The sequence below is a fragment of the Lithobates pipiens genome, unplaced genomic scaffold, assembly GCF_037356315.1.
Source record: "Lithobates pipiens isolate NorthernLeopardFrog02 unplaced genomic scaffold, aLitPip1_a1.2 Scaffold_18, whole genome shotgun sequence".
NCBI classification, from domain to species: Eukaryota; Metazoa; Chordata; class Amphibia; order Anura; family Ranidae; genus Lithobates; species Lithobates pipiens.
This window is the reverse complement of record NW_027507758.1, coordinates 631,686,271-631,708,802: the sequence shown is the minus strand read 5'-3', so window position 1 is coordinate 631,708,802 and position 22,532 is coordinate 631,686,271. Positions and strand designations below refer to the sequence as shown.

General features: G+C 47.2%; 1 protein-coding gene across 2 annotated transcripts in view; it reads left to right on the top strand.

Moving 5' to 3' along the window:
• Positions 1-22,532, top strand: part of LOC143989551 (uncharacterized) — a 54,298-nt gene that overhangs the window by 23,564 nt on the left and 8,202 nt on the right. Inside the window, exons 6-9 of one of the 2 annotated variants that reach the window (XM_077489727.1) lie at positions 1,838-2,044; positions 2,134-2,346; positions 2,426-2,593; positions 2,713-2,851. The exons of the other annotated variant lie outside the window; for it this stretch is intronic. Of the exons in view, the coding sequence (XP_077345853.1) occupies positions 1,838-2,044; positions 2,134-2,346; positions 2,426-2,593; positions 2,713-2,851 (727 nt within the window). The remainder of the gene's footprint in view (positions 1-1,837; positions 2,045-2,133; positions 2,347-2,425; positions 2,594-2,712; positions 2,852-22,532) is intronic. 2 annotated transcript variants of the gene reach the window in all.

Below are 22,532 nucleotides of genomic sequence, written 5' to 3'. Positions count from 1 at the left end.
TTGGATGCGCTCGTCTGTTGCTTGTCCTGACCTTTATCCTGATTCCTGGATCTCCTCCTCATCTCTCCTCCATATCCTCTTACACAGCTTTTCTCCACACCTGCAGTGATCCTGGGGGGTGGAAACTTGGCACCAGCACTCAGCAAAATCCATCCCCACCATTAGGAGCTCTGGAGAAAATTGGCCGCTATTTACACTCCGTTCCTCCGCACGTCACCTGATCACATGAGAGCTTACTTTCACACATTCCTGACAGATTTCTGTATGGTGAAGGTCAAAGTTCACTCTTCAGTTTAGGAGAGGAAGGACGCACCCAGGAACAATGATTTGGTTTGCATGAGAGCCTCACATAGAGGACCCCCCAAATCTCCCCATCCAAATGTCCCTCCATACAGAGTCTATATGTCCTATGACATCACACTGACCTCACAGCTCCTCCCCCCAATGTCCCTCCATCCAGAGTCTATATGTCCTATGACATCACACTGACCTCACAGCTCCTCCTCCCAATGTCCCTCCATCTGGCTCTTTTTTTCCTGATGCTCTTAGACCCCTTTCACACTGGAAGCATTTTTCAGGTGCTAAAGGGCTAAAAATAGTGCCTGTAAAGAGCCTGAAAAAATGCTTCCCCCTGCAGCCCCAGTGTGAGAGCCTGAGTGCTTTTACACTGGAGCGGTGCACTTGCAGGACGTTAGAAAAAGTCCTGAAAGCAGCATCTTTGGGGTGGTGGCGGAGGAGCGGTGAATACACTGCTCCTAAACCTCCCCTACCCATTGAAATCAATGGGCAGTGCTTTCTCTGCTGTGCTTTTCGGGTGCGTTTAACCCTTTCCTTGGCTGCTAGCAGGGGTTAAAAGCAGCCCGCTAGCAGGCAAATAGCACCGCTATAACTATGGTAAAGTGCCACTAAAACTAGCGGAGCTTTACCACTCATGCGGAGCACTATCAGTGTGTAAGGGGTCTTAGGATGTGGGGGGATCCTTTGCATCCTCACTTGCAAAGTGGGATTATTGGTCCTGTGTTGTATGTCATGATGACAGAATGCCTGCAGCAAGTTTTCAACCTGCATAGTGTGGGGGTCCTGTGTGGGTAAATTATACCTCAGTCTGAAGTGGGGCTTTAATAAAATGGACTCCTGAATGGTGAGGTGAGGAGGATTCTGGGAATATCATTTGATTTTACTATTTGTGTTCAGATCTAGAGTTTTCCTCCTGTGAAGTCTGGAGATCATATGACCATCACATTGCCTCCACCTCCCTCCCTGATAGAATAGAGAAATACAAAGAAGATTCTAGAAGTCACCAGAGAGATGATGGAGGAGAGGTGAGGAGGATTCTGGGAATTCTGGGACATTATCCAGTAACAGACAAGGGATGTGTCTGGATGGTGACTGTATCATTGTGTGTGTCAGGTTCCTATAAGGTGTCAGGATGTCACTGTCTATTTCTCCATGGAGGAGTGGGAGTATTTAGAAGGACACAAGGATCTCTACAAGGACGTCATGATGGACAATCAGCCGCCCCTCACATCACCGGGTAAGAGGAGACTTTATTGTAAAGGAGAGAGCAGTACGGAGGCTCCACCTAGATCCCCCATCATCTGATAAACACATAGAAACAATGTATTCAGTCAGTGTGTGTGTTTCCTACAGATGGATCCAGTAATGGGAACCCACCAGAGAGATGTCCCCGTCCTCTGTATTCCCGGGATTCTACACAGGAAGGTCACACCATCCCCCACCATCATCAGGTAGATGAAGAACAATCACTGATAGTATCATTAGGATCTGTACTTTATCTGCATTATTACCTTTGATATCATGTTGATTCTATATTCAGAGTGGAAACCTCGGGGATGATAATATTGTTTTTAAAGAAGAGTATAAAGAGGAGGATGAGGAGTATGGAGTGATGGAGGAGTTTTCAAAAAGACACAAGGATATTATGGAGCCACCTAATACCAGGAACCCACCAGAGAGATGTCCCCGTCCTCTGTATTCCCGGGATTCCACACAGGAAGGTCACACCATCCCTCACCATCATCAGGTAGATGAGGAACAATCACTGATAGTATCATTAGGATCTGTACATTATCTGCATTGTTACCATTGATGTCATTTTTATTATATATTCAGAGTGGAAACCTGAGAGATTCTAAAGTTGAGGTTAAAGACGAGATAAAAGAGGAGGATGATGAGGATGGGGTGTTGGAGGAGTTTCTAAAAGAACACAAAGATCTGTACCAGGACACCATGGTGGAGTCATCCAGCTACAGAAACCCATCAGAGAGATGTCCCCGTCCTCTGTATTCCCGGGATTCCACACAGGAAGATCACATCATCCCTCAGGTAGATGATTGACAATTATTGGTAGTTCTGATTTATACACAGCATGTTTGTTACAATGAATGTTTTATTATATATTCAGAGTGGAAACCTCGGGGATGATAATATTGATGTTAAAGAGGAGTGCGGAGTGAAGGAGCTACCTATTGGATTCCTTAACATTACCAGGAACCCACCAGAGAGATGTCCCCGTCCTCTGTATTCCTGGGATTCCACACAGGAAGGTCACACCATCCCTCACTGTTGCAAGGTTGGTGGGACGGAGCATCTAGAACATGGACTTGTGGATTTATTTGTATTTTTTATGTAATACCACAATAATAAGCTTATATCTTACAGATGATATTCTCTCTCATTTTCTTGATTTAGAGTGGAGATCCAATCAATATAGAATTTGAGGTTAAAAAAGAAGAAGATACTTATGTGAGGGATGATCAGCAGTCTATGGAGGAGGATGGAATAACGGGGACATTTATAGAGGAGGACACTCCTACAGAGATCAGTACAGGTGGGTCATTAACACTAAATACATTCCTCCACCCATACTGCTCACTGATTGGTCCAGAGTAGGGAAAGGACTGGGTGATATCAGCCTGTAATCCCCTGGTCACTTTCCTGAGCTGTGTTCCCCATATCTGCTTTGGGTCTCCATCCCTATGCCCGGGTCTAGCAAGATCTCTGACAGAACAATCCCCCCAGGATTACTTGTTCTGTTATCTGCTGGCTGTGCGGATATGTCTGTATAGTCTCAGACCCAAGTCACTGAGTGCAGTCTCAGGAGATGGGAGGCAGCGGTGTGGGACCTCTGCAACTTGTCTCATGTAAACATTTAAGCTTCCACTGATTACTGAATACTAATATTATGAGCCTTGACCCTATATATATATATATATATATATAATAATATTTTCCCAAGGCCGTCTTTCAGGACAGCCACCATAGAGAGATCCCGGCTCCACCCCTTCTAGGAAACACCACCTTCCAACACAGATTTAAGCCTCAACCTCCCCTCAGTCCCTCAGTTATGGTGTTTCCTCCGGAGGGGAGACACCGCGTGGGAGCCGAGGCTAATCAGCTGGGGAGGCTGAGATTTTTTTGTTTTACCTGGGGGAGACAGGGGTCTCTCTATGGTGGTCCTGGGCGGCTAGTCGGAGGTCAGGATGACCAAATGGATCCCTGGTGGCCATTGCGTTTTTTGCCGCCGCACGCTCCAGCCACCCTTGGGGAAGGTGGAGGTCTGGAGAGGGCTGTTTGATGGCGCCAATGTGGCGCGACAGGAAGAGGCTACCTTCCCCCTTGTGCAGGCAGCACTGGAGCGGTGGGCCGGATGACGGGCGACGTCATTTCCGGCGGGGGCGGGCTTCCTTGTTCCTGTACACGCGTCTTCCGGTTCCAGATGCGGTAAATTCAAACGGATAGCGCTTTCTGGCTGGTGAGGTCTTCCTTTTCACGCTGTACAGATAGCGGCTGGGAGACAGAACTGTGACCACTAGTGCCTGGCATGTCGGAAGCAGAGGCTTCAAGAACTGGCCCAGGAGACAGCAGCACCAGCCACTCCAAGGTAAGGCGAACCCTGGAGTGCTGTTCCCTTCCTATTGTATCGGTAGCTCCACCGGTGTATTCCCTCCCTGGTGGTTGGGGGGGGAAGAGGGGGTGCGTCTGGGACCCTGGTGGTGGTTGGTCCTGGAGGGGGGGGCACTCTTGGTCGTCCTCTGGTTAGTGCTGGTGATTGGTGGTGCTTATTACTCCTTTTGTCTGCTTTTATGTTTCAGAAAGCCACCAGCAAATCGTTCCATGGGTCTAAGAAGACGTTTCCTTTGTGTAGGGCTTCTATGGGGTAGTCTTGGTCTAAAGCACTTTGCAGGGAGTGTATAGAAGGGCTGGTGAGGGAGCAGACAGTGGAGCAGGGTGTGGACCTTGCGGCATCAGTAAGGGAACTCTCTAGCACCTTTTTAGGTAATTTAAGGAGTTATTCTCCAGTTTTCAGTTACCTCAGACCCAGAGTAACCTTCCACCAGCACAGCAGAGTGGTCCACCTATCCCTGAGGTTATTGTCCCGGTGGGGGATAAGCCAGAGGGCTCCAGGGATGAAGACAACGTGGATAGTGCAGTCTCAGACTCCCAGAGGGAGTCAGATGAGGATACTGTGGATGGGGAATCCAAGAGGTCTTCCCGTTAAAAGCTTTCTCTTGGAAAAGTGGAGGATCTCTTAGGAGTCATTCTCACCACTTTAGGCATTCAAGATGAAAGGAAGACCTTGTCCCTGCATGATCAAATGTACAGGGGCTTGGGGGAAGAGAAGAAGAGGGTGTTCCCAGTCCACGAGGTCCTGTTGGATGCAATGAAGAAAGAATGGCAGGATCCAGAGAGGAAACCTTTTTTCTCAAGAGCCTTGAAAGGAAGGTTTCCATTTGCAGAGGAGGAGTCTCTGGTATGGAACAAGTCGCCTAGGTTAGATGCAGCATTTTTCCAAGTGTCCAGACATACAGATCTGGCCTTTGAAGACATGGGGGCTTCTGTCAGATCCAATGGATCGAAGGATGGATTCGCTTTTGAAGAAGGCTTGGGACTTGGGTCAGGGGAACCTGAAACCAGCCATGGCGGCCACTTTGGTAGCCAGGAATATGGAATACTGGCTTACTCGGATCAAAGCCCATATAGAAGCAGGAACAGCAAAGGAGACTATCCTCTCTTCTTTTCCCATGTTGCTCAAGGGAGTGGCTTATATTGCAGATGCTTTGGCAGAATCTGTCCGCATGTCTGCAAGATCCACGGCCCTGACCAATTCAGCCAGGAGAGCCTTATGGCTGAAAACATGGCAGGGGGATAGTGCATCTAAAATTAAACTTTGTGGGATACCTCTCACGGGTGATCTATTATTTGGACAGGGCTGGAGGCTGTGCTGGATCGGACAGCGGATAAGAAGAAAGCATTCCCCATTAAGAGAAAATATGGGGTACAGGCTAAAAGAGAGGCTCAGCTTCAAAAGATGGTGGAGACTCCAAAGGCTGAGAAACAGAAAAAGTCCTGGGGACTGAAGGGTAAGGGCCATGGGGGTGGGGGGTGATTTTTCACCCTCCTGAACAGCCCAAAAAGAGCCAATGACAGGATCACGATGGGAGGAAGGTTGGGGGCTTTCCTCCCACAGTGGGAAAGGATCACCTCCAATCAGTTCGTACTGGGGATTATAAGGAAAGGTTATCGGTTGGAGTTCTCGGATCCCCCCCACTCAGGCTTCTGGTCACCGAGATGCCAAAGTGTGCGGAAAAGTCATGTGCTCTTCTGTCCTCACTACAAGAGCTAGAACAGCAGGAGGTGGTGGCAAGGGTGCCAGTGGGCGAGAGAGGCAGAGGCTTTTATTCCCACATCTTTGTGGTCTGCAAGCCTTCGGGAAAATTCAGGCTCATCCTGAATTTAAAGCCTCTGAATCTCTCGCCCCATTGGATTCCGGATGGATTTTTTGTATTGGGCACTGCTTCCACCAAACTGTTTCATGGCATCAATAGATTTAAAAGATGCTTATCTGCACATTCCCATCGCAGAAAGCCATCAAAAATTTCTCAGGCTGGCCTTATGAACAGCGAAAGGGGTTCTTCATCTCCAATTCAAGGCCCTTCCTTTTGGTCTGTCCTCTTCCCCCCCCCGTATCTTCACCAAGGTGATGGTGGAGGTACTGGCATTCTTAAGGCTCAAAGGCGATAATTGTTTATCTAGATGATCTTCTTTTGTTTGCACCATCCCTGGAGCAGCTGGTTCGAGATCTGCTGGTTACAAAAGACATCTCAGAGAACTTGGGTTGGCTTGTGAACCTGGAGAAATCCAATTTAATCCCGGCCCAAAGGTTCACCTTTCTGGGCTATGTATTGGATTTGACAGAGCAAAGGGTATTTCTGCCCTTGGAAAAGATTCAGAAGATAGACAATGCAATGTTGTTCCTCCAGGGCAGTTCTCAGATTTTGGTAAGGGGGGATTATGTCGACCCTAGGCTTACTGACATCCACACTTCCAGCAGTGCAGTGGGCAGGGCCACATTTTCGTCCTCTGCAACTGTTCATTTTGAGGATCTGGGACCGCAGCCAGGGGTCTTTGGATTCGCTGGTTTCAGTTCCTCCTCAGGTCAAGAGGTCCCTCTGGTGGTGGAGAAAGGAGGTAAATCTGTCACAGGGCGTGGGTCCTCCCAGTATCCAGGACCATAGCAACAGATGCGAGCGGTTCAGGTTGGAGAGCTCATCTGGGCACCCTGGTGGTGCAGGGTTCCTGGGGGAAGATGGGAGGTAGTGCGGTCCTCGAACTGGAGGGAGTTGAGAGTGGTGGATCTGGCTCTCAAAGCCTTCCAGGAAGAACTTTGAGGACAACACGTGAGGGTTCGTTCAGACAATTCCTCGGTGGTGGCCTATGTCAACAAACAGGGGGGCACCAGGAGCGGAACGCTTTGGGTTCTGTCAGAATCAATCCTCAAATGGGCCGAGGCCAATGTTCTGTCTCTTTCGGCAATTCATTTGAAGGGAGAACAGAATCAAATAGCGGACTTCCTCAGCAGAAAGACTCTGAGGGAGGGCAACTCGGTATTGAAGCAGGAGGTCTTCGAGATGATCACCAGAAGGTGGGGGGTCCCATCAATAGATCTGTTTGCCTCAAGGGAAAACACAAAAGCGCATCTTTTTTTTTCCCTAAGCAGGTGGAGTAGATGCCTTGGCTCAGAGTTGGGAGTTCTCCAGGTGTTATGCCTCCCCCCTCCAGTGTTGATTCCGGCAGTGTTGAGAAAATTTCAGGTGGAGAACACGGTTCTCATCCTGATTGCCCCGCACTGGCCCAGGAGGCCATGGTTCTCTGTTCTGAAGGGCTTGGCAATAGAACATCCCTGGATTCTCCCGGGCCAGGAGGATCTCCTGTTCCAGGGACCAGTCGTCTGTCTTCAGCTAGATCGGTGGAACCTCGCAGCCTGGCTTCTGAGGAAGAGTTGCTAAAGAGAAAAGGTTTCTCGGATTGCTTGGTGGCCATCCTTTTAAATTGTAGAAAGAAGGAAACGCAGGCCATTTACCGAAAGGTGTGGAAACGTTTTAATAGTTGGTGCTTGGAGAGCTCCTTTTGATGTATACAGCTCCATAGCAGTGTTAGAATTTCTGCAGGCAGGAACAGATAAAGGCTTAGCCCTTAGTACCCTGAAAGGGCAGATGTCCGCTTTAAGTGTCTTCCTAGAAAAACTGGCATTTCATCCATGGATAAGTAGGTTTTTCAAGGCCTTGAGTAGACAAAGGCCTGTCAGAGTCTCTCCATTCCCGGTGTGAGATCTTTCTTTAGTTTTGCAGGCGCTCACAGGGGAACCCTTTGAGCCGTTGGGAGCCTGTACGTTGAAAGGGATCACTCTCAAAACTGTGTTTTTGGTAGCGATCGCTACGGCTAGGAGAGTGAGTGAACTCGAAGCTCTCTCAGTGAGAGCTCCTTTTTTTCAGGTTTTCCCGGACCGTGTCCTTTTTAAAAGGGATCCGGCGTTTTTGCCAAAAGTAGCCTCTGAATTTCACAAGGTTCAGGAGATTGTGTTACCCACTTTTTGTTCAAATCCTGTGAGGGAACAGGAGCGTATTTTTCACATTTTGGACGTTAGGAGGTGCGTCCTACAATATTTACACTGTATAAGTCAGTTCAGGAAGTCTGACTCCTTTTTTTGTTTTATTCTCTGGGTCCAAGAAGGGGTCCAGAGCCTCCAGGCAGACAATTGCCAGATGGCTTAGGATGCCAATTAGTCAGGCGTATGTAATAAGGGGGGTGGAACCTCCAGTGGGTATTAAGGCACATTCAACTAGGTCGGTGGCAACTTTGCAGGCTGAGTGGGCTGGTGCTTCGCCGGAGCAGATTTGTAGGGCTGCAACGTGGTCCAGCTTCTCTACATTTGTAAAGCACTAGAAATTGGATCTGCTGTCTGCTAGGGACCAAGATTTTGGTCGTAAGGTGCTGCAGGCAGTTGTCCCATCCTGAGGTAAGGTACTCGCTTATCCTCTCTATGGTGGCTGTCCTGAAAGACGGCCTTGGGAAAAATGGAGTTACTTACCGGTAACATCCTTTTCCAGGAGTCTTTCAGGACAGCACCAATACCCACCCAGATGGGAGCTTTTTTGTTGAACTCATCGCATGAGATCGTCAGGTAAGACTTGATGTTTGTTTTGACGTGTTCTTATGAATGAATGACTTGTATAGCGCTGCAAATGCGAACTGTATCGCCTCAAGGCGCTTGACCCGACCTGCGTTGATTCCTTCTTAAAAGAGATGGGTCTTGAGTTTTTCCCTGAAGGCCCGATGGTTTCCTTCCAATCGGATGTTCGTGGGTAGAGCGTTCCATATCCGTAGTCCTTGGACTGCAAATCTTCGTTCTCCCCTTGATTTGTACCGGGAGTGTAGTGTTTTTTATTTTTTCCCATAAGTATTGAGGAGCGTCTCCTTGTGTGCATTTGTGGGTCAGGCAGAGGGTCTTGAATGTGATCCGATCCTTTACGGTTAGCCAGTGTAGGATCCTCAGGGAGTGGAGATGGATTCCCAGGGTTTTTTTCCCGTGACTAGTCTTGCTGCTGTGTTTTAAATGACTTGTAGGCGTGCAATCTGGAATTTAGGTAGTCCTATGTAGAGGGAGTTTGCGTTGTCGAGACGAGAGTTGGTGATTATTCCTACTACTATTGCTTTCTCCTCTTCTGGAATGAAGGGGTTGAGTCTACGTAGCAGGCGTAGAAGTGAGATCCGCCGACTACTCATGCTATTTGTGCATCCATTGACATTTCTGAATCGAAAATGACTCAGAGACTTTTGGCTTTTGTGCTTAGGGGGATGGTCTGTCCAAGGATGGTCGGTGGTGTCCATGGGGTCGTAGATTTAGTATTTTGGTTTGCGTTTAGGAGAAGGAGTTCTGTTTTGGATCCATTGAGTTTGAAGGAGCTAGTGGACATCCAGTCATCTATCGATTTTGAGGCATTTTTCTATTTCCTGATATCTGTCTTTTTGTCCGGAGATCCGAAAGTAGAGTTGAGTATCATCTGCCTAAGAGTGGAAGCATAGTTCTGATTTGCTGATGATTTTGAGGAGTGGACGGATGTAAATGTTGAAGAGCACGGATGACAAAGGTGACCCTTGAGGGACTCCATAGGAACTGTGTGAGATTCAGAGGTGAAGGCTCCAAGTTTCACTGTCTGTGACCGATTTCCTAAGCAGGAAGAGAACCATAGTAGATCTAAATCTGTGACTCTTGCTACTTCTTTGAGGTGAATGAAAAGAGTGTTGTGATCCAGTGTGTCGAACGCTGTACTAAGGTTCAGGAGTACCAGGAGACACAATTCTCCGTCATCTGCTGTTTCCAAAGCATCGTCCCATATTTTGAGGAGTGTCGTTCCAGTGCCATGGCCCGGGCAGAAGCCTGATTGCAGAGGGTCCAGGAGATTGTGTGTGTCCAGATGGAGTTGTAGCTGTTGTACTACTGCTTTCTCCATAATCTTGGAGATGGTGTTCAGGCTTGTTATCAGTCTTCGGTGGTTAGGGTCTTTGGGGTCCAGGTTGGGTTTCTTTAGGAGGGGTTTAACTATGCCTTGCTTGAGGGCGTTTGGAACAATTCCTTCTTTGAATGACTGATTTATGAGTAGTGTTATGGTAGGTGCCAGGATGTCGGAATATTCTTTCAGAAGTTTTGTGGGGATGATATCATTGGGTGATGTGCTGTCTCTGAGGCTTCTGATGATGTTTTTGGTGGTGTTTGTAGCAGTCGGGGTCAGCGAAAAATTCGGTGGTTGTGTGATGTTTGAATCGATTTCCTCTTTTTTGGATAGGGTTGATTGTTTGTTTTTCTGTTGAATTTCTTCCCGAATGTTGTCGATTTTGTCGATTTAAAAAAAAATCCGATAGCTCGTTGCAAAATTCTTGAGTTTTGTTTGTTGAGGCCTCTAGGCAGGTAGGGTTCATAGTCTGGACGACTAGTTTGAATAGTTCACGAGGGTGGTTTAGGGCTTTTGTGATGGTGTTTGAGAAGTGTTCTTTTTTTTTTTACTTTGAAGATTGCTTTGTGATATTTCATTGTGAGTGCATTGTAGTTTGTGTGGTTTTCCTTTTGCAGAATTTCTTCTCCAGGCTCTTTCAGCTCTTCTACGTTCCTGCTTCAGTAGAGTAAGAGTGCCATTAAACCACCCAGAATTTTTGTTGCGGATGAGTGTTCTATGTTTCGGAGCAACTGCGTCTCCTGTTTGTATTAATGCTTTGTTTAAGGAGCTGAGTGTTTTTTCCATCGAGTGGTTTAAAATTAGGATTGCTATTTGGTTTGATAATGTGGTTTTGAAGAGTTCCGAGTGTAGTTTCTTCTGAGATCTGGTCCAGTGTGTTGTTGTTGAGTGGTTCGGTTTCTGGAGGGTGGTGTTGGTAGTAATTTTAAATTTGATAGCGTGATGGTCAGTCCATGGTAGCTGTAAGTTGTTGAGTATGCTGATGTCAATATTTTGTTTGAAGATGAGGTCCAGAGTGTGTCCTGAATCATGCGTAGGAGCATTTATCAGTTGCTGAAGACCTAGTTCTTCCAGTTGGTTAATGCAGGCAGAGGCGATGGGGTCTTCGGTGTTGTTTACCCAGAGATTGAAGTCTCCAAGTACCAGAACGTTTTTGGTTTACAGGGTTTGTATTGAGATGAATTTGGTGAAGGGTATCAGATTTGTCTTTGGTCCTGGTGGACTGTAGCATAGCAGTATATGAATGGTGTCTTGGGGTGTTGTTTGCAGCTGTAGAGAAAGTGTCTCCATAAAAGGCACTGGGTTCTGTAGCGTAGGTTTGCTGAGCGCAAGGTGAGCTTTGAAGATCACTGCTAGGCCTCCTCCTTTTTTTTTCCTATTCTATGCTCCGTTAGGATCCTGTATTTTTCAGGGACCAATTCAGTTAGGATGGTGTTGCAGTGTGGGTTTAGCCAGCTTTCCGTGATGAAGAGGCAAGCTATGTTGTTTTGGGTGATGAAGTCGTGGACTTCTTGTCTGTGCTTGACTGACGATCTGGTGTTAATCAGGGCGCATGTTAAGTGTTGTGGTTGAATTGGGGTCTTCCATTGATTGTGGGTTGATCTTTAGTAATTGTTCTTTTCCTAGTATTTTTTGAATGGACGTTGGAAATGCTGAGGTGGTGTTTCTTAGCCTGTGAAGGGTGTCTGCTGGGTATTTGAAGTTGCACATGCTGAGAAAAAAAATATGACGATGATATTGCTGTGGCGACGATGTGGTTGCTGAGGAGATGATGGTCCTGCGAGATGTGGCTGACGAAGGGGGTGATGATGCTGATCGTCCTGATGAAGGTGCGATTGTTCAGGTGGTGGAGAAGAAGGCGAACCCTGCTGACCTGCCCTCCCTCCCCGTTGATCCAGAGGAAGGCGAAAAACCCTGGCTGAGCTGGCCAATTGCTGCAGCTGAGGAAAAAAATTCCTCCCTGTCTCCCCTGTAGGCCAGAGGTACTCGTGAAGAACTGAGCGGCTGAGGGGAGGTTGAGGCTTAAATCTGTTGGAAGGCGGTGTTTCCTAGAAGGGGAGGAGCCGGGGTCTCTCTAAGGTGGCTGTCCTGAAAGACTCCTGGAAAAGGATGCTACCGGTAAGTAACTCCCATTTTTTTTTTTGTAGTTTACATAGGCCTAACCCCCCTGCACTATATACTCTATGTTGTACATTAGATACTCATGACCCCTTCACTATTTACACTGTTGTGAATTACTGTCATGGATAAGCAATAATGTTTGTCTGTCAGCTTACCTCTCCATGTGTTCAGCTTTAGAGGCCAGCAACTCTCACCTGGCTTCTTAAGTAACCTTTCCTCAAAGCATGACTCCACCCCAACCCCTATCAGGGAGCTCTATATTAACCTGTGCACTACAAGCTAGGCCTGATGATCAATATTGTTTTCAGATTCCATGTGCTACTTGCTCTGTGTTCTACGACTGATTCCAGTTACCGATCTTGGCTTGTTCTTAACTATTCTTACCTGCTTGTTGCCCTGACTTTTGGCTATCTCTTGACTATCCTTTGTTATCGCAGTCTGCTGCTTCCTCTCTACCTCCCTGTAGTCTACCATGAGCTGGGAAGCCCTAGGGGTTGTGACCTGGAGCCATACTTAAGCTAAATCCATCCCCACCACTAGGGGACTCTGGTGAACACCTGCTGGCTCTTAGATTCCTTGTCTTGGGAAATCTCATGCTCTAGCTCCCAGTGTCATACGTGTTGGTACTACAGAGTGCCTGCTCTCCTGTATCACCTAGAGCTCCATCCGCAGCAGTCGTGGGGTCCACTACCTTGTGGTGCACTCCAGACCCCAATGAGGTGCATCTGTCACCTGGACTCAGGTGACCTGACAGTTTGATCAGCCATGGACCCAGCTGACGTTCCGCTACCTGCAGATGATCCATTGCAGGGCTTAGTCCGCAGACCCGAGACCCAGGAATCGAATCAGACTCAGGTGATACGATTTCTCCAGGATCTGGCTTCCCACTTCGAGCAGCTTCAGGTCTCCTTGGGAACCCCGAGTCAGCAACCTCAAGTACAATCAGTGGCTGCACTTATTCTGGTCGCATCCACACATTCACTACAACTGCCAGCTCCGTCCCATTTCTCTGGGGACTCCAAGGCCTGCAGGGGATTCCCTCAGCCAATGCACCATTCATTTTGAGCTCCAGTCTTAAAAATTCCTGTATGATCAGGCAAAGGTAGCCTATATCATTTCCCTCCTCTGCAGCGAAGCTTTAGTCTGGGCTGCCCCGCTGTGGGAAAAGAATGATCCTGTGGTTTCCAGCCTGTCCCACTTGAAACTCTTTCGTAACATCTTTTTTTAGTGGCCAGTGCCCTTTTACGTCTTCACCAAGAATCTTCTTCAGTGGGACAGTATGCTCTTCAGTTCCGTATCCTTACAGCTGAGTTGAGTTGGAACAATGAGGTCCTGGTTGCAACCTTTTTACATGGCCTCTCTGACTGAGTGAAAGGCAAATTAGCGGGAAGAGCTATCCCTGCCGTTCTGGACGATGTAGTTTCCTTGTGTAACCAGATCGACATTTGAGGTCCCTAGAAAACTGCAACAGGCCACCTCCTCCCTATCGGACATCACATTGTCTGACCATGCCACTAATTCCTTGTATGTAGAGGAGAGGAATGCCTCTCCCCCAATCCGCCTTTTGGCGATGCAATTCAAAAGTTATCAGCTCTCCTACTAATGTTAAATTGCTCTCTCAGCAACTTCGGAATACGTTTACATGAATGCTGCTTCTACCAAGGACACCTTTTTATTATGGAACACCCATAAGGCCTATATGAGAGGGTTAATTACCCAAGCATATGCCCAAGCCAAGAAACAATACAACCTTCACTTAGATACAGTGTTTTCCAAGTTGGAATTTGCTAATAAAGTGGTTTCTGACCCTGCACGCTCCTCCACTCTCCTTAAACCTAGGCTGGACTTGAGAGGCCTGTTCTTCAAACAATATGATAATAATACAAAAACTCACAAAATAAAACATTCCACCAATGGTAATCACACTGGCAAGGTCCTAGCTAACAGACAAAGAACAAAAACTTAAATATCCCATCTCCTTCACCTTCTCGCTAACCATAAAATCTTTCCTTCCCAGGACATGGCTAACTCATTTGCAGACTATTACAGAGCCCTATAAATTCTCAGAATTGACACCTATGCCATCAATAAATTTTTGGCTTGCCTACAGCTCCCAACTTTCTCTGAAGAACACCTCTCTACCCTAAATGACCAGTATACCATGGCTGAGATCACTAGAATCATTGACTCTCTGCCTAACGGGAAAGCTCCAGGCCTTGACTATTACAAACTTTTTGAAGACCACTGGCCCCACATTTGTGCCCAACGTGAACTTCCTTCCCCCTGGAGATGCTGAGGGCTTACATTGTCACCATCCCCAAACCTAGGAGGGAACCAACATCCCTTGCCAACTTTGGACTAATCTCTTTGCTTATCACAGATGTTAAGATTTACGTCATACTATTAGCAGGGTGCATGTTCAATATCCTGCCTGAAAAGGCAGACCGGCTTCCAACGCTACTAGGCAAATAAGAAACCTTCTCCACCATGCTGAAGCTCACCAAACGCCTTCTCGGCTCCTGTCTCTAGATGCGGAGAAGACATTCAATCGGGCCTATTGGGGTTAAATGCTTGATGTGTTGTCTAAGTTTGGATTCCAGGGTCCTATCATATCCTGGCCCTGTACTCATGCCCATCTGCTCAGGTATACACTTCTAACCTCTTATCTAGACCCTTTGAGATCATCAATAGCACCCGTCGAGGATGCCCCTTATCCCCCTCCATATTCAATCCCATTAATGAAACCACTAGCCAAGGCCATATGCTTCAGGATTGGTCACTCTGTTCATACTATTAATCTCTTCTTGGACGATGCTTGTAAAACTATTTAAAGATAGAAATTGACTTTTTAGGCATGTATAAACATGGAACAAAATGTATTTGAAGTTCACAGATTATACATAAAAAGTGTGTTATACATCTATTTCAAATCAAAACAAAAGGGGAAAGGAAAAGACAAAAATGGGAAGGGACCCAAGGGTAAACCCCAACAGAACACAGAAAGCCACTTTAATTTCTTCCCTGGTGAAAGTTACTAGGAAGCAGATACCCATTCTCCACAGGAAAGAAATGAAAGTGGCTTTCTGTGTTCTGTTGGGGTTTACCCTTGGGTCCCTTCCCATTTTTGTCTTTTTCCTTTCCCTTTTTTGTTTTGATTTGTAATAGATGTATAACACTCTTTTTATGTATAATCTGTGAACTTCAAAATTTGTTACATTTTTATACGTGCCTATAAAGTCCATTTCTCTCTTTAAATAATTTTTCAGGTATAATCAGGATGTGGCACATATTGTATTAAGGGTGTTTTTTGATTGCCACCCTAGGGCCCAGCAATCACTATTCCTCTTCTTCATTAAGGATGAGCCAAACACTCCCCCCCGGTTCAGTTCGCACCAGAACCTGCGAACAGACCTAACAGAATCCCTATTCTTCATGGACAATGTCATCCTACTTCTTACAAATCCCTCCACATTGCTACCTCAGGCACATCAACTCCTGTCTCGAATTAGTGACATATCTTACTACAAGGTTAATTTTTCCAAGTCATTCATTTTAGATTTGGGTACACCGGAATCGACTAAGAAGGCACGAGAGGACCCGCTCCCATATACTTGGAACTCTCAAGGTGTCTCATACTTGGGCATCACCCTTACCCCCAACATGACTCAGCTCGCTAAAATTAACATGGAGACTCTGTCTGAAAAAATTGCCCCGGAACTCATTTGGCCAAATATGAGCTGTCCTGGTCAGGCTGCCTACGATCCTTCAAAATGCTCATTCTCTCCCAAATCCTCTACCTTTTTTTTTTCTTTCAATGTTTTTTTATTTTCAATATGCAAATATAACAATAACGTAAAGTACAGTTTACATGACACCGGGGGAGGGCCCCCAGTGTAGCTTTATTTAATGCAGTCTGGAAACTTGTTTATGAACTGTTGCTACACTGAGTGCAGATCAGGTGGGCTGTCATTCTAGCAGACTGGGTAGGGCTGTCATAGGGTCTGACCTGAGGCCAGGCCCCCGGAGGAGCAGGATTCCTCCCATCTCTGGCACTCCAATGGGTTCTTACTGTGCCAGAGGAGGAGTCCTTCGGCCCAGCAACCCCGGGCCAACCTAATGTGAAGGCTGGACTATTTGGGTTTTCCCGATGTCCATAATGACAGCCCAGGAACACCATCAGACTGAGTGGTGAAAGAATAGTAGCATAGGTGAAGAAAGAAGCAAGAGAAAGGGGGGTAGAGGAAAAATTAAAAAAGAAGGGGGAAGAGGAAGTGTGTGCCTATTTTGGGACTGTGGGAGGGTGTGTGCCCGCAGGGACCCCAGGTATGAGGGAGACTCCCAAAAAGTGGGCCCAAGGATCCCATACCTTTTGGAACTTCTTGGTTGTGTCAGTCAAGATACTGGTCAGCATTTCTTGGGACATAAGCCACGATATCTTCCTTTTGACTGCCATAATGGATGGTTTTGGCTGTTTCCCAGCTTTGGCTATTGTGAGTTTAGCTCCAAGGATGATAAAGTGGATTAGTGTTTGAGTAGCCTTAGGAAGTTGGGGGACTTGTGCATTGAGGATGGCCACCTCTGGGGATCTGGGGACCTGGCATTCGGTCACCTTGTAGATCATATTGAAGACTTGTCTCCAAAATGTGCGAATCTTGAGGCACTCCCACCAAATATGAGCCATTGAGCCTAGTAACTGGCAACCTCTGAAACAGAGCAGGTCTGCTCAGGGAGAAATGGCCGCCAGCCTGGTAGGGGTAAGGTGCTGTCTGGTCAATATCTCAATGTCTGCCTCCATCAGGAAGATATTCTGGATTCCTTTGAAGGATTTGGAGAATGCTGCATGCCAGGTTTCCAGTCCCCAGCTGTATTGAAAATCAGTTCCCCAGGTTGCCATGTAAGTAGCTTTTTTCGGTTGGGTGAGTGAGGGCCTAGTATATCACAGAAATGCCACCCCTTTGCTCCATGGCTTGTCCACACCATATCTCATAAGCTGTGAATTTGGGAGGAAGGGGTTTGTCTGTCCATGCTTTGTGTAGAAAATAGGAAATTTGTCGAAATCAGAAACCTTTCCGAATCAGGGAGCTCTAAATTATTGACACAGTAGCTAAGGATGATGGGGCCACTAGAGGTGAAGTAGTGTCCTATACGGTATAGTCCCCAACTACCACTTAAATGCTTTATTTTCCAAGCCAGGTAGAAAGTCAGGGTTGTGAAACAGGTGAGCGAGTGGCTGCCCCGTGGATACCAGAGCTGGATTGTTTCTAAGGCTGTCCCATAAGGGCGCAAGAGTGGGACAAGGTGGGGGAGAGTATGGGTGGGCGGGTTTTCTGAGGGCACCAGAGGAGGTAGTTTAACGTGAGCAGCCCAGAGCATTTCTGCGGTGGTTCCCTCTGTGTCATTAATTGCAAAGTAGGGCTTTTTTGATTTTCATGGCTCTTACGGGGTTGCAGAGTATTGACTCCTTGAATCTCCATTGTCCTCGTGTCCCACCCAGGGCCCTGGAAAGGATAAATATGACTACTATTGAGTGGTCCGACAGTGCTGTGTCCCTGATGTGGGCGTGGAGGACTACTGGGAGAAGGGTGAGGATATGGTCTATCCTGGCGTAGGTGTTATGTGGGTGTGAGTAGTGGGTGTTTTTTTTTTGTTGGAGGGGTTTAGTTCTCTCCAGGTGTCTGCCAGTCCGTAAGCGTGTAGTACTTTGGCTATTTTGAGACTTTCTTTTGTTTGTTAGGCGAGTCAGTTGGGACTTGGGGGGGGGGCGGGGTTGGATTTGTGTAGGCTCTGTTTGAATGCAACATTCGAGTCTCCCCCGAAAATGATCGCTCCTTCTAGTCTCGAATAAAGGGTGCTCAATAGGGTGTTGAAAATTTTGCCTGTCCTTTTATTGGGTGTGTAGTTTGACACTAGGGAGTAGAGGTGACCCCCCCCCCCCAACCTGCCTTTCACTAGAATAAACCACCCCTCTGGGTCTATATAGACCAAGGTTTTAACAAAGTTACAAGATTTTGACATAATGATTGCTACCCTCCTGGTTTTATTTTCTGCACTGCCTAGAAAGAAGTGAGGGAAGTGTGGGTGGAGGAACTTGGGACTATACCGTGAAGGAAAGTGTGTTTCTTGTAACATAAGACTATCTAGCTTAAGGGACTTATAGTAGTCTAGTACCTTCTTCCTCTTGATCGGGGAGTTTAGGCCCTGAACATTGTGGGAAGCTATATGGATTTTAGTATCTGGGTCGTTAGCCATGGAACAGAGCAGGTGAAAAGCCGCTAACCCCGTCCTCACTCACCCTTAGAAGTCTTGTAACCAAGACTGTTTCGGGGGATCTCCGTCATGTCTGAGTGGAGTCTTGGTGACCAACTCCTGGAAGGCGTGTCGTTGGTCTGAAAAAAACAGTGGCATTAGGCACATTTGTGAGGAGAAGGAAGTGGGGGGAAGGAGGGGGGAAAGAAAAGAGTAGGTAGAAAAAGCTCTCCAAGAAAGATGAGCCGGATTTTGGGGGGGGGAGATAACCGCTGAACAACAAACAAATTGCGCCTGTCCTATAAGGGCGCAGATAACCTAGCCCTCTGAGACCTTCGGGTGTCTAAGGGTTAGGTGAAGGCACAAGTGATCCATCCCGGAACCGGGCGCCTTAAAAATAACATTTTTCACAAGTAAAAAATTAATGCACAGCTTTCGCTTTGTCAAGTGTGATGCCTCAGCCTCCACCGCCTGTTTGGAGAATCCTACCTCCCCGGTAAAAGGGAGAGGGGGAGGGATTCCCCAGGTCCAGCAGGTAAACCGCTTCCCCAGGTGCTTCAGTCCTGTGAAACTTTTCCCCCCCTTCCAGCAGAGAGTCTGTTGGGGGATCAAGGGCAATTCCCTTCTGTAATGTGCAGTCATTGCTCTTCTGAAGGAGGTGGAGAGCACCGAGAAAGTCGACCGGTCTAACTCGGGGATTCTTGGAAGTCCTGGTGTATTCCAGGGTCGGACTGCTTAACAAGAACCAAAAACATCAAACTGCAAATCCTATAAAATTAAAGCGGAGGTTCACGCAAAAATTGAACCCCCGCTTTTCGGAACCCTCCCCCCCCTCTGGTGTCACATTTGGCACCTTTCAGGGGGGAGGAGGGTGCAGATACCTGTTTAAGACAGGTATTTGCACCCACTTCCGGGTGTAGACTCCCGCGGGAGTCTACCCCTCTTCCTGTCCCCCCATGCCATCTGCTGGGACACACACGGATTCCATAGATATCAGGGACCATTCGGATTGTGCAGAGCGACTCAAGCATGCACACTAGGGAACCTTACCGAAGATGGCGGCGGCAGCATCCAAGGACCGAGGGACGGTTCGGCCTTGGTTGCCGTCATCGCGTGCACCCTGGACAGGTAAGTGTCCATATTTTAAAAGTCAGGAGCTGTAGTATTTGTAGCTGCTGCCTTTAAAAAATTTTGCGGGACCTCCGCTTTAAAATCTAAGTGTGAGGGAGCACGAGGGGCGTGGGCTGGGATGAGCCCAAAACAATGTGGTCACGAAGCCCCAGGACTGGACTCTAGGTCTGAGAGAAAAGAGTTAGTCTGGGGAGAGACTTTATTCAGGTGGGTCCATTGTCCTTGGCCTTCTTCACTTTGCCTTTGGTCCACAGGGGGGATTGAGGGCTGGTAGGTGTTGGTCATTTATTTGATCCTGTGGCAGCATTGGAAATGTCCATTTTGGCTTCTTGGGATATAAGCTTCAGATACAGGAGCAGTTTTTCCCCTTCCGATAGGGTGGAGAAGGTGTAGTTTCTCCCCTTGTCAGTGAACTTGACCACAAACGGGAAGGCCTATCTATATTTTATTTCTCTTTGAGTCAGGGCATGTTGTAACAGTTTGTGTTTTTCTCCTCTGAATACTGGAGGGTGAGAGGTCCGCAAAGACCTGTACCTGGTGTCCCTGGCACTTCACATTGGGAGCAGACCTTGCTTGTTTCATCACTTCCTCTTTTACGGAGTAGTAATGGGGTTTGGCAATAATGTCTCGGGTTCGAGATGGTGTTGAGGAATATTGGGGAGCAAGTTTTTGATCAAGTCTTGCACTGCTGCTGGTACATTGAGTTTGGTCTCTGGGAGCCCCCTAATTCTAATGTTATACCTCCTGGACCTGTTTTCCAGGTCGTCGATGTGGGACATTCCAGTTGTTCCAGCACTGTGTGAATATGCTTGCACTTTTGATTTGGCTATAGTTTCTTCCATTTTGTGTTTGATCGTGTCAATCTTGGTGCCTAGATTGTGAAAGTCTGCCTTTAAGTCACCAGTGATTTTTGCCGCTGTTTGTGCAAGACCTCTGTCCAGGAGGACTGAGAACTTTTGAAATAGATCCTCCATTTGATAGACCGGGACCCTGGCCTGGATGTCATGGAGAGGGAAGCCAGGCTGCACCGTTGTGTTAGGCCCCAGGGGGGTGAGGGTGTAATCTGCCATGGTGCGTCCAATTAGGGATTCCATGGAGACAGGGGAGGGGGTGGCAGCCGGCTGGAAACCCATCTGCAGCCCTTGGGTGAAGTGCTGGGTCACTAGGGGGTGGCTCTGACCTGTAATCCATGTGTCCTGCTGGGCTGGGATCGTGGAGCTGTGTCTGTGCTGCGGCGGCCATCTTGGGAATTTAGCCTGCGACTGCGGACTCAAATGCGGCCTGAGGTCCCTCTTAACTGTTGCCCTGAACATATAGGGTGTGCCCGGGTGTGAAAGGAAGACCCCACAGCCTTGTGGAGCCTCCGGGATCGCTGTGCAGGATACTGCGGACGCCGCTGTATCGGTCCAGAGCGGAGCTCTCAGTTAATGTGGCCATCCTCGGAGCTCTGCGCATGCGCCCTCAAAATCATCCACCTTTTTTATCACACTAACCATTTCCCTGCCTTGGAAACACCTCCAAGCCTTAAACTCTTCACTCAAATAATTTATATGGCAGGGCAAGAGGACGAGATGTCCACAGGCTCTTCTTGTTGAACATAGAGTGGGAGGATGCGACTAATAGACATCAGGGACTATTACTTGGCAACCTGCTTGGATCAACTCAAGCACTAGTTTTCACCTCTGGACCCCTTAATTTGGGCAGTAATTGAGCGTTCCCTATCCCCTGCCCCAGACCTTTGTACCTTTTTTAATGCAGATATTTGGCAACCCTTCAGACTAAAAGACCCCCCCCCCCACTAAGAGCATCTCTGCTAGATTGGTGGGAACTGAACAGCCAATCCCGGTCTTAGGGATGTGGACTGAAGTGTCCGAAGAGCTATCTCAATGATTTCTACACTTATGCCACACATAAACCTCCAGTCTTCGATAACCAAAGAAATTACAGTCCTAGATGACATGATGGTTCAATGAGGGACGGTTTACTTCTTAGTATGACAACCCTGAAGGAGTTGTATGGGCTGTGAGACGCAGACCACTTCATATATCTCAGAATACAGCACCTCCTGGTGACATCCCTTCCTCCTGAGGTGCATCTCCCCAATTATTGCATTTCTATTTGTCAACACCTGCCAGGAACAAAGGCATCTCCCTAATATATAACATACTGCAGGAAAAGCTAACATTTCTTAGATCAAACATTTCCTTCTATGGTAGGAAGATTTAAAAACTTCATTCACCATCTCCCAATGGAGCAATGCCATCAGGTCAGTCTTCAAAGCCTTGCATTCTGTCCAGCATTGGGAGTTGGCACAAAAGATCTCACTCCATTGGTATCTCACTCCCCATCACCTAGCTTAGATCTAGCCCTCCTACTTCCCATTTTGTTGGCGAGGATGTGGCCAAATCTGCAATCTTCTCCATATGTTTTGGTCCTACAAGAGCAATACAAGTGTCTGGAACAAATTATTCACAATAATCTCAGATGTGATGGGTGTGGTGACCTCTCCCAACCTGGCTTTGGCTGTCTTGGGCCTTGGAATTGACAACGTTCCCTGCTCTTCTTCGAGAAGTTGTCACGCATATCCTGGTCGGTCATGATAGCCAAACACTGGAAAGCCCAGGAAGTCCCCAATCCCTCTGATGTAGTTATATTTGTCAAGCTCTATCATTCTTATTAAACATGCTCTTGCATTATGGCTTGGTCAGGCATCAGCCTTCGACTCCTTGTGGGAACCCTGGTCCATCTGGGCCGATAAATTCCATTACCCTTTTGAGTATCTATTTGCTCTACCTTTACCTATATTATGTTGTAGACATTTTTTTTCGTGACAATGACGATTGGATTGCTAGCGTTCCAACAGTTGTACAAGATTCTCTTCTCTTGTTAAATATGCTGAAAGCAACCTTCCATATGTGTCTGCTCATAGCAGATTAACCTGTATGTCTTGTAAAATGCACTAAACATGTATTGCTAAAATAAATAAAAAATGATGGTGGTTTTCAGGATCAGTCCAGTCTTCATCTTGGTTGTTCTCCCCCATCCCCACTCTCTGACCTCGCTGTTATTTAGTCCATGATTTAGTCATGAATAGGAATGAATAGTCATGAATGGGAAGTTAACAATGAGTGATAGAAGGGGTGTAGACCCTCGTCCTATAATCCCCTCATCATTTTTACTCCTATAAAAGAAAGTTCTCGTTGTTTCCTCACTCTAAGG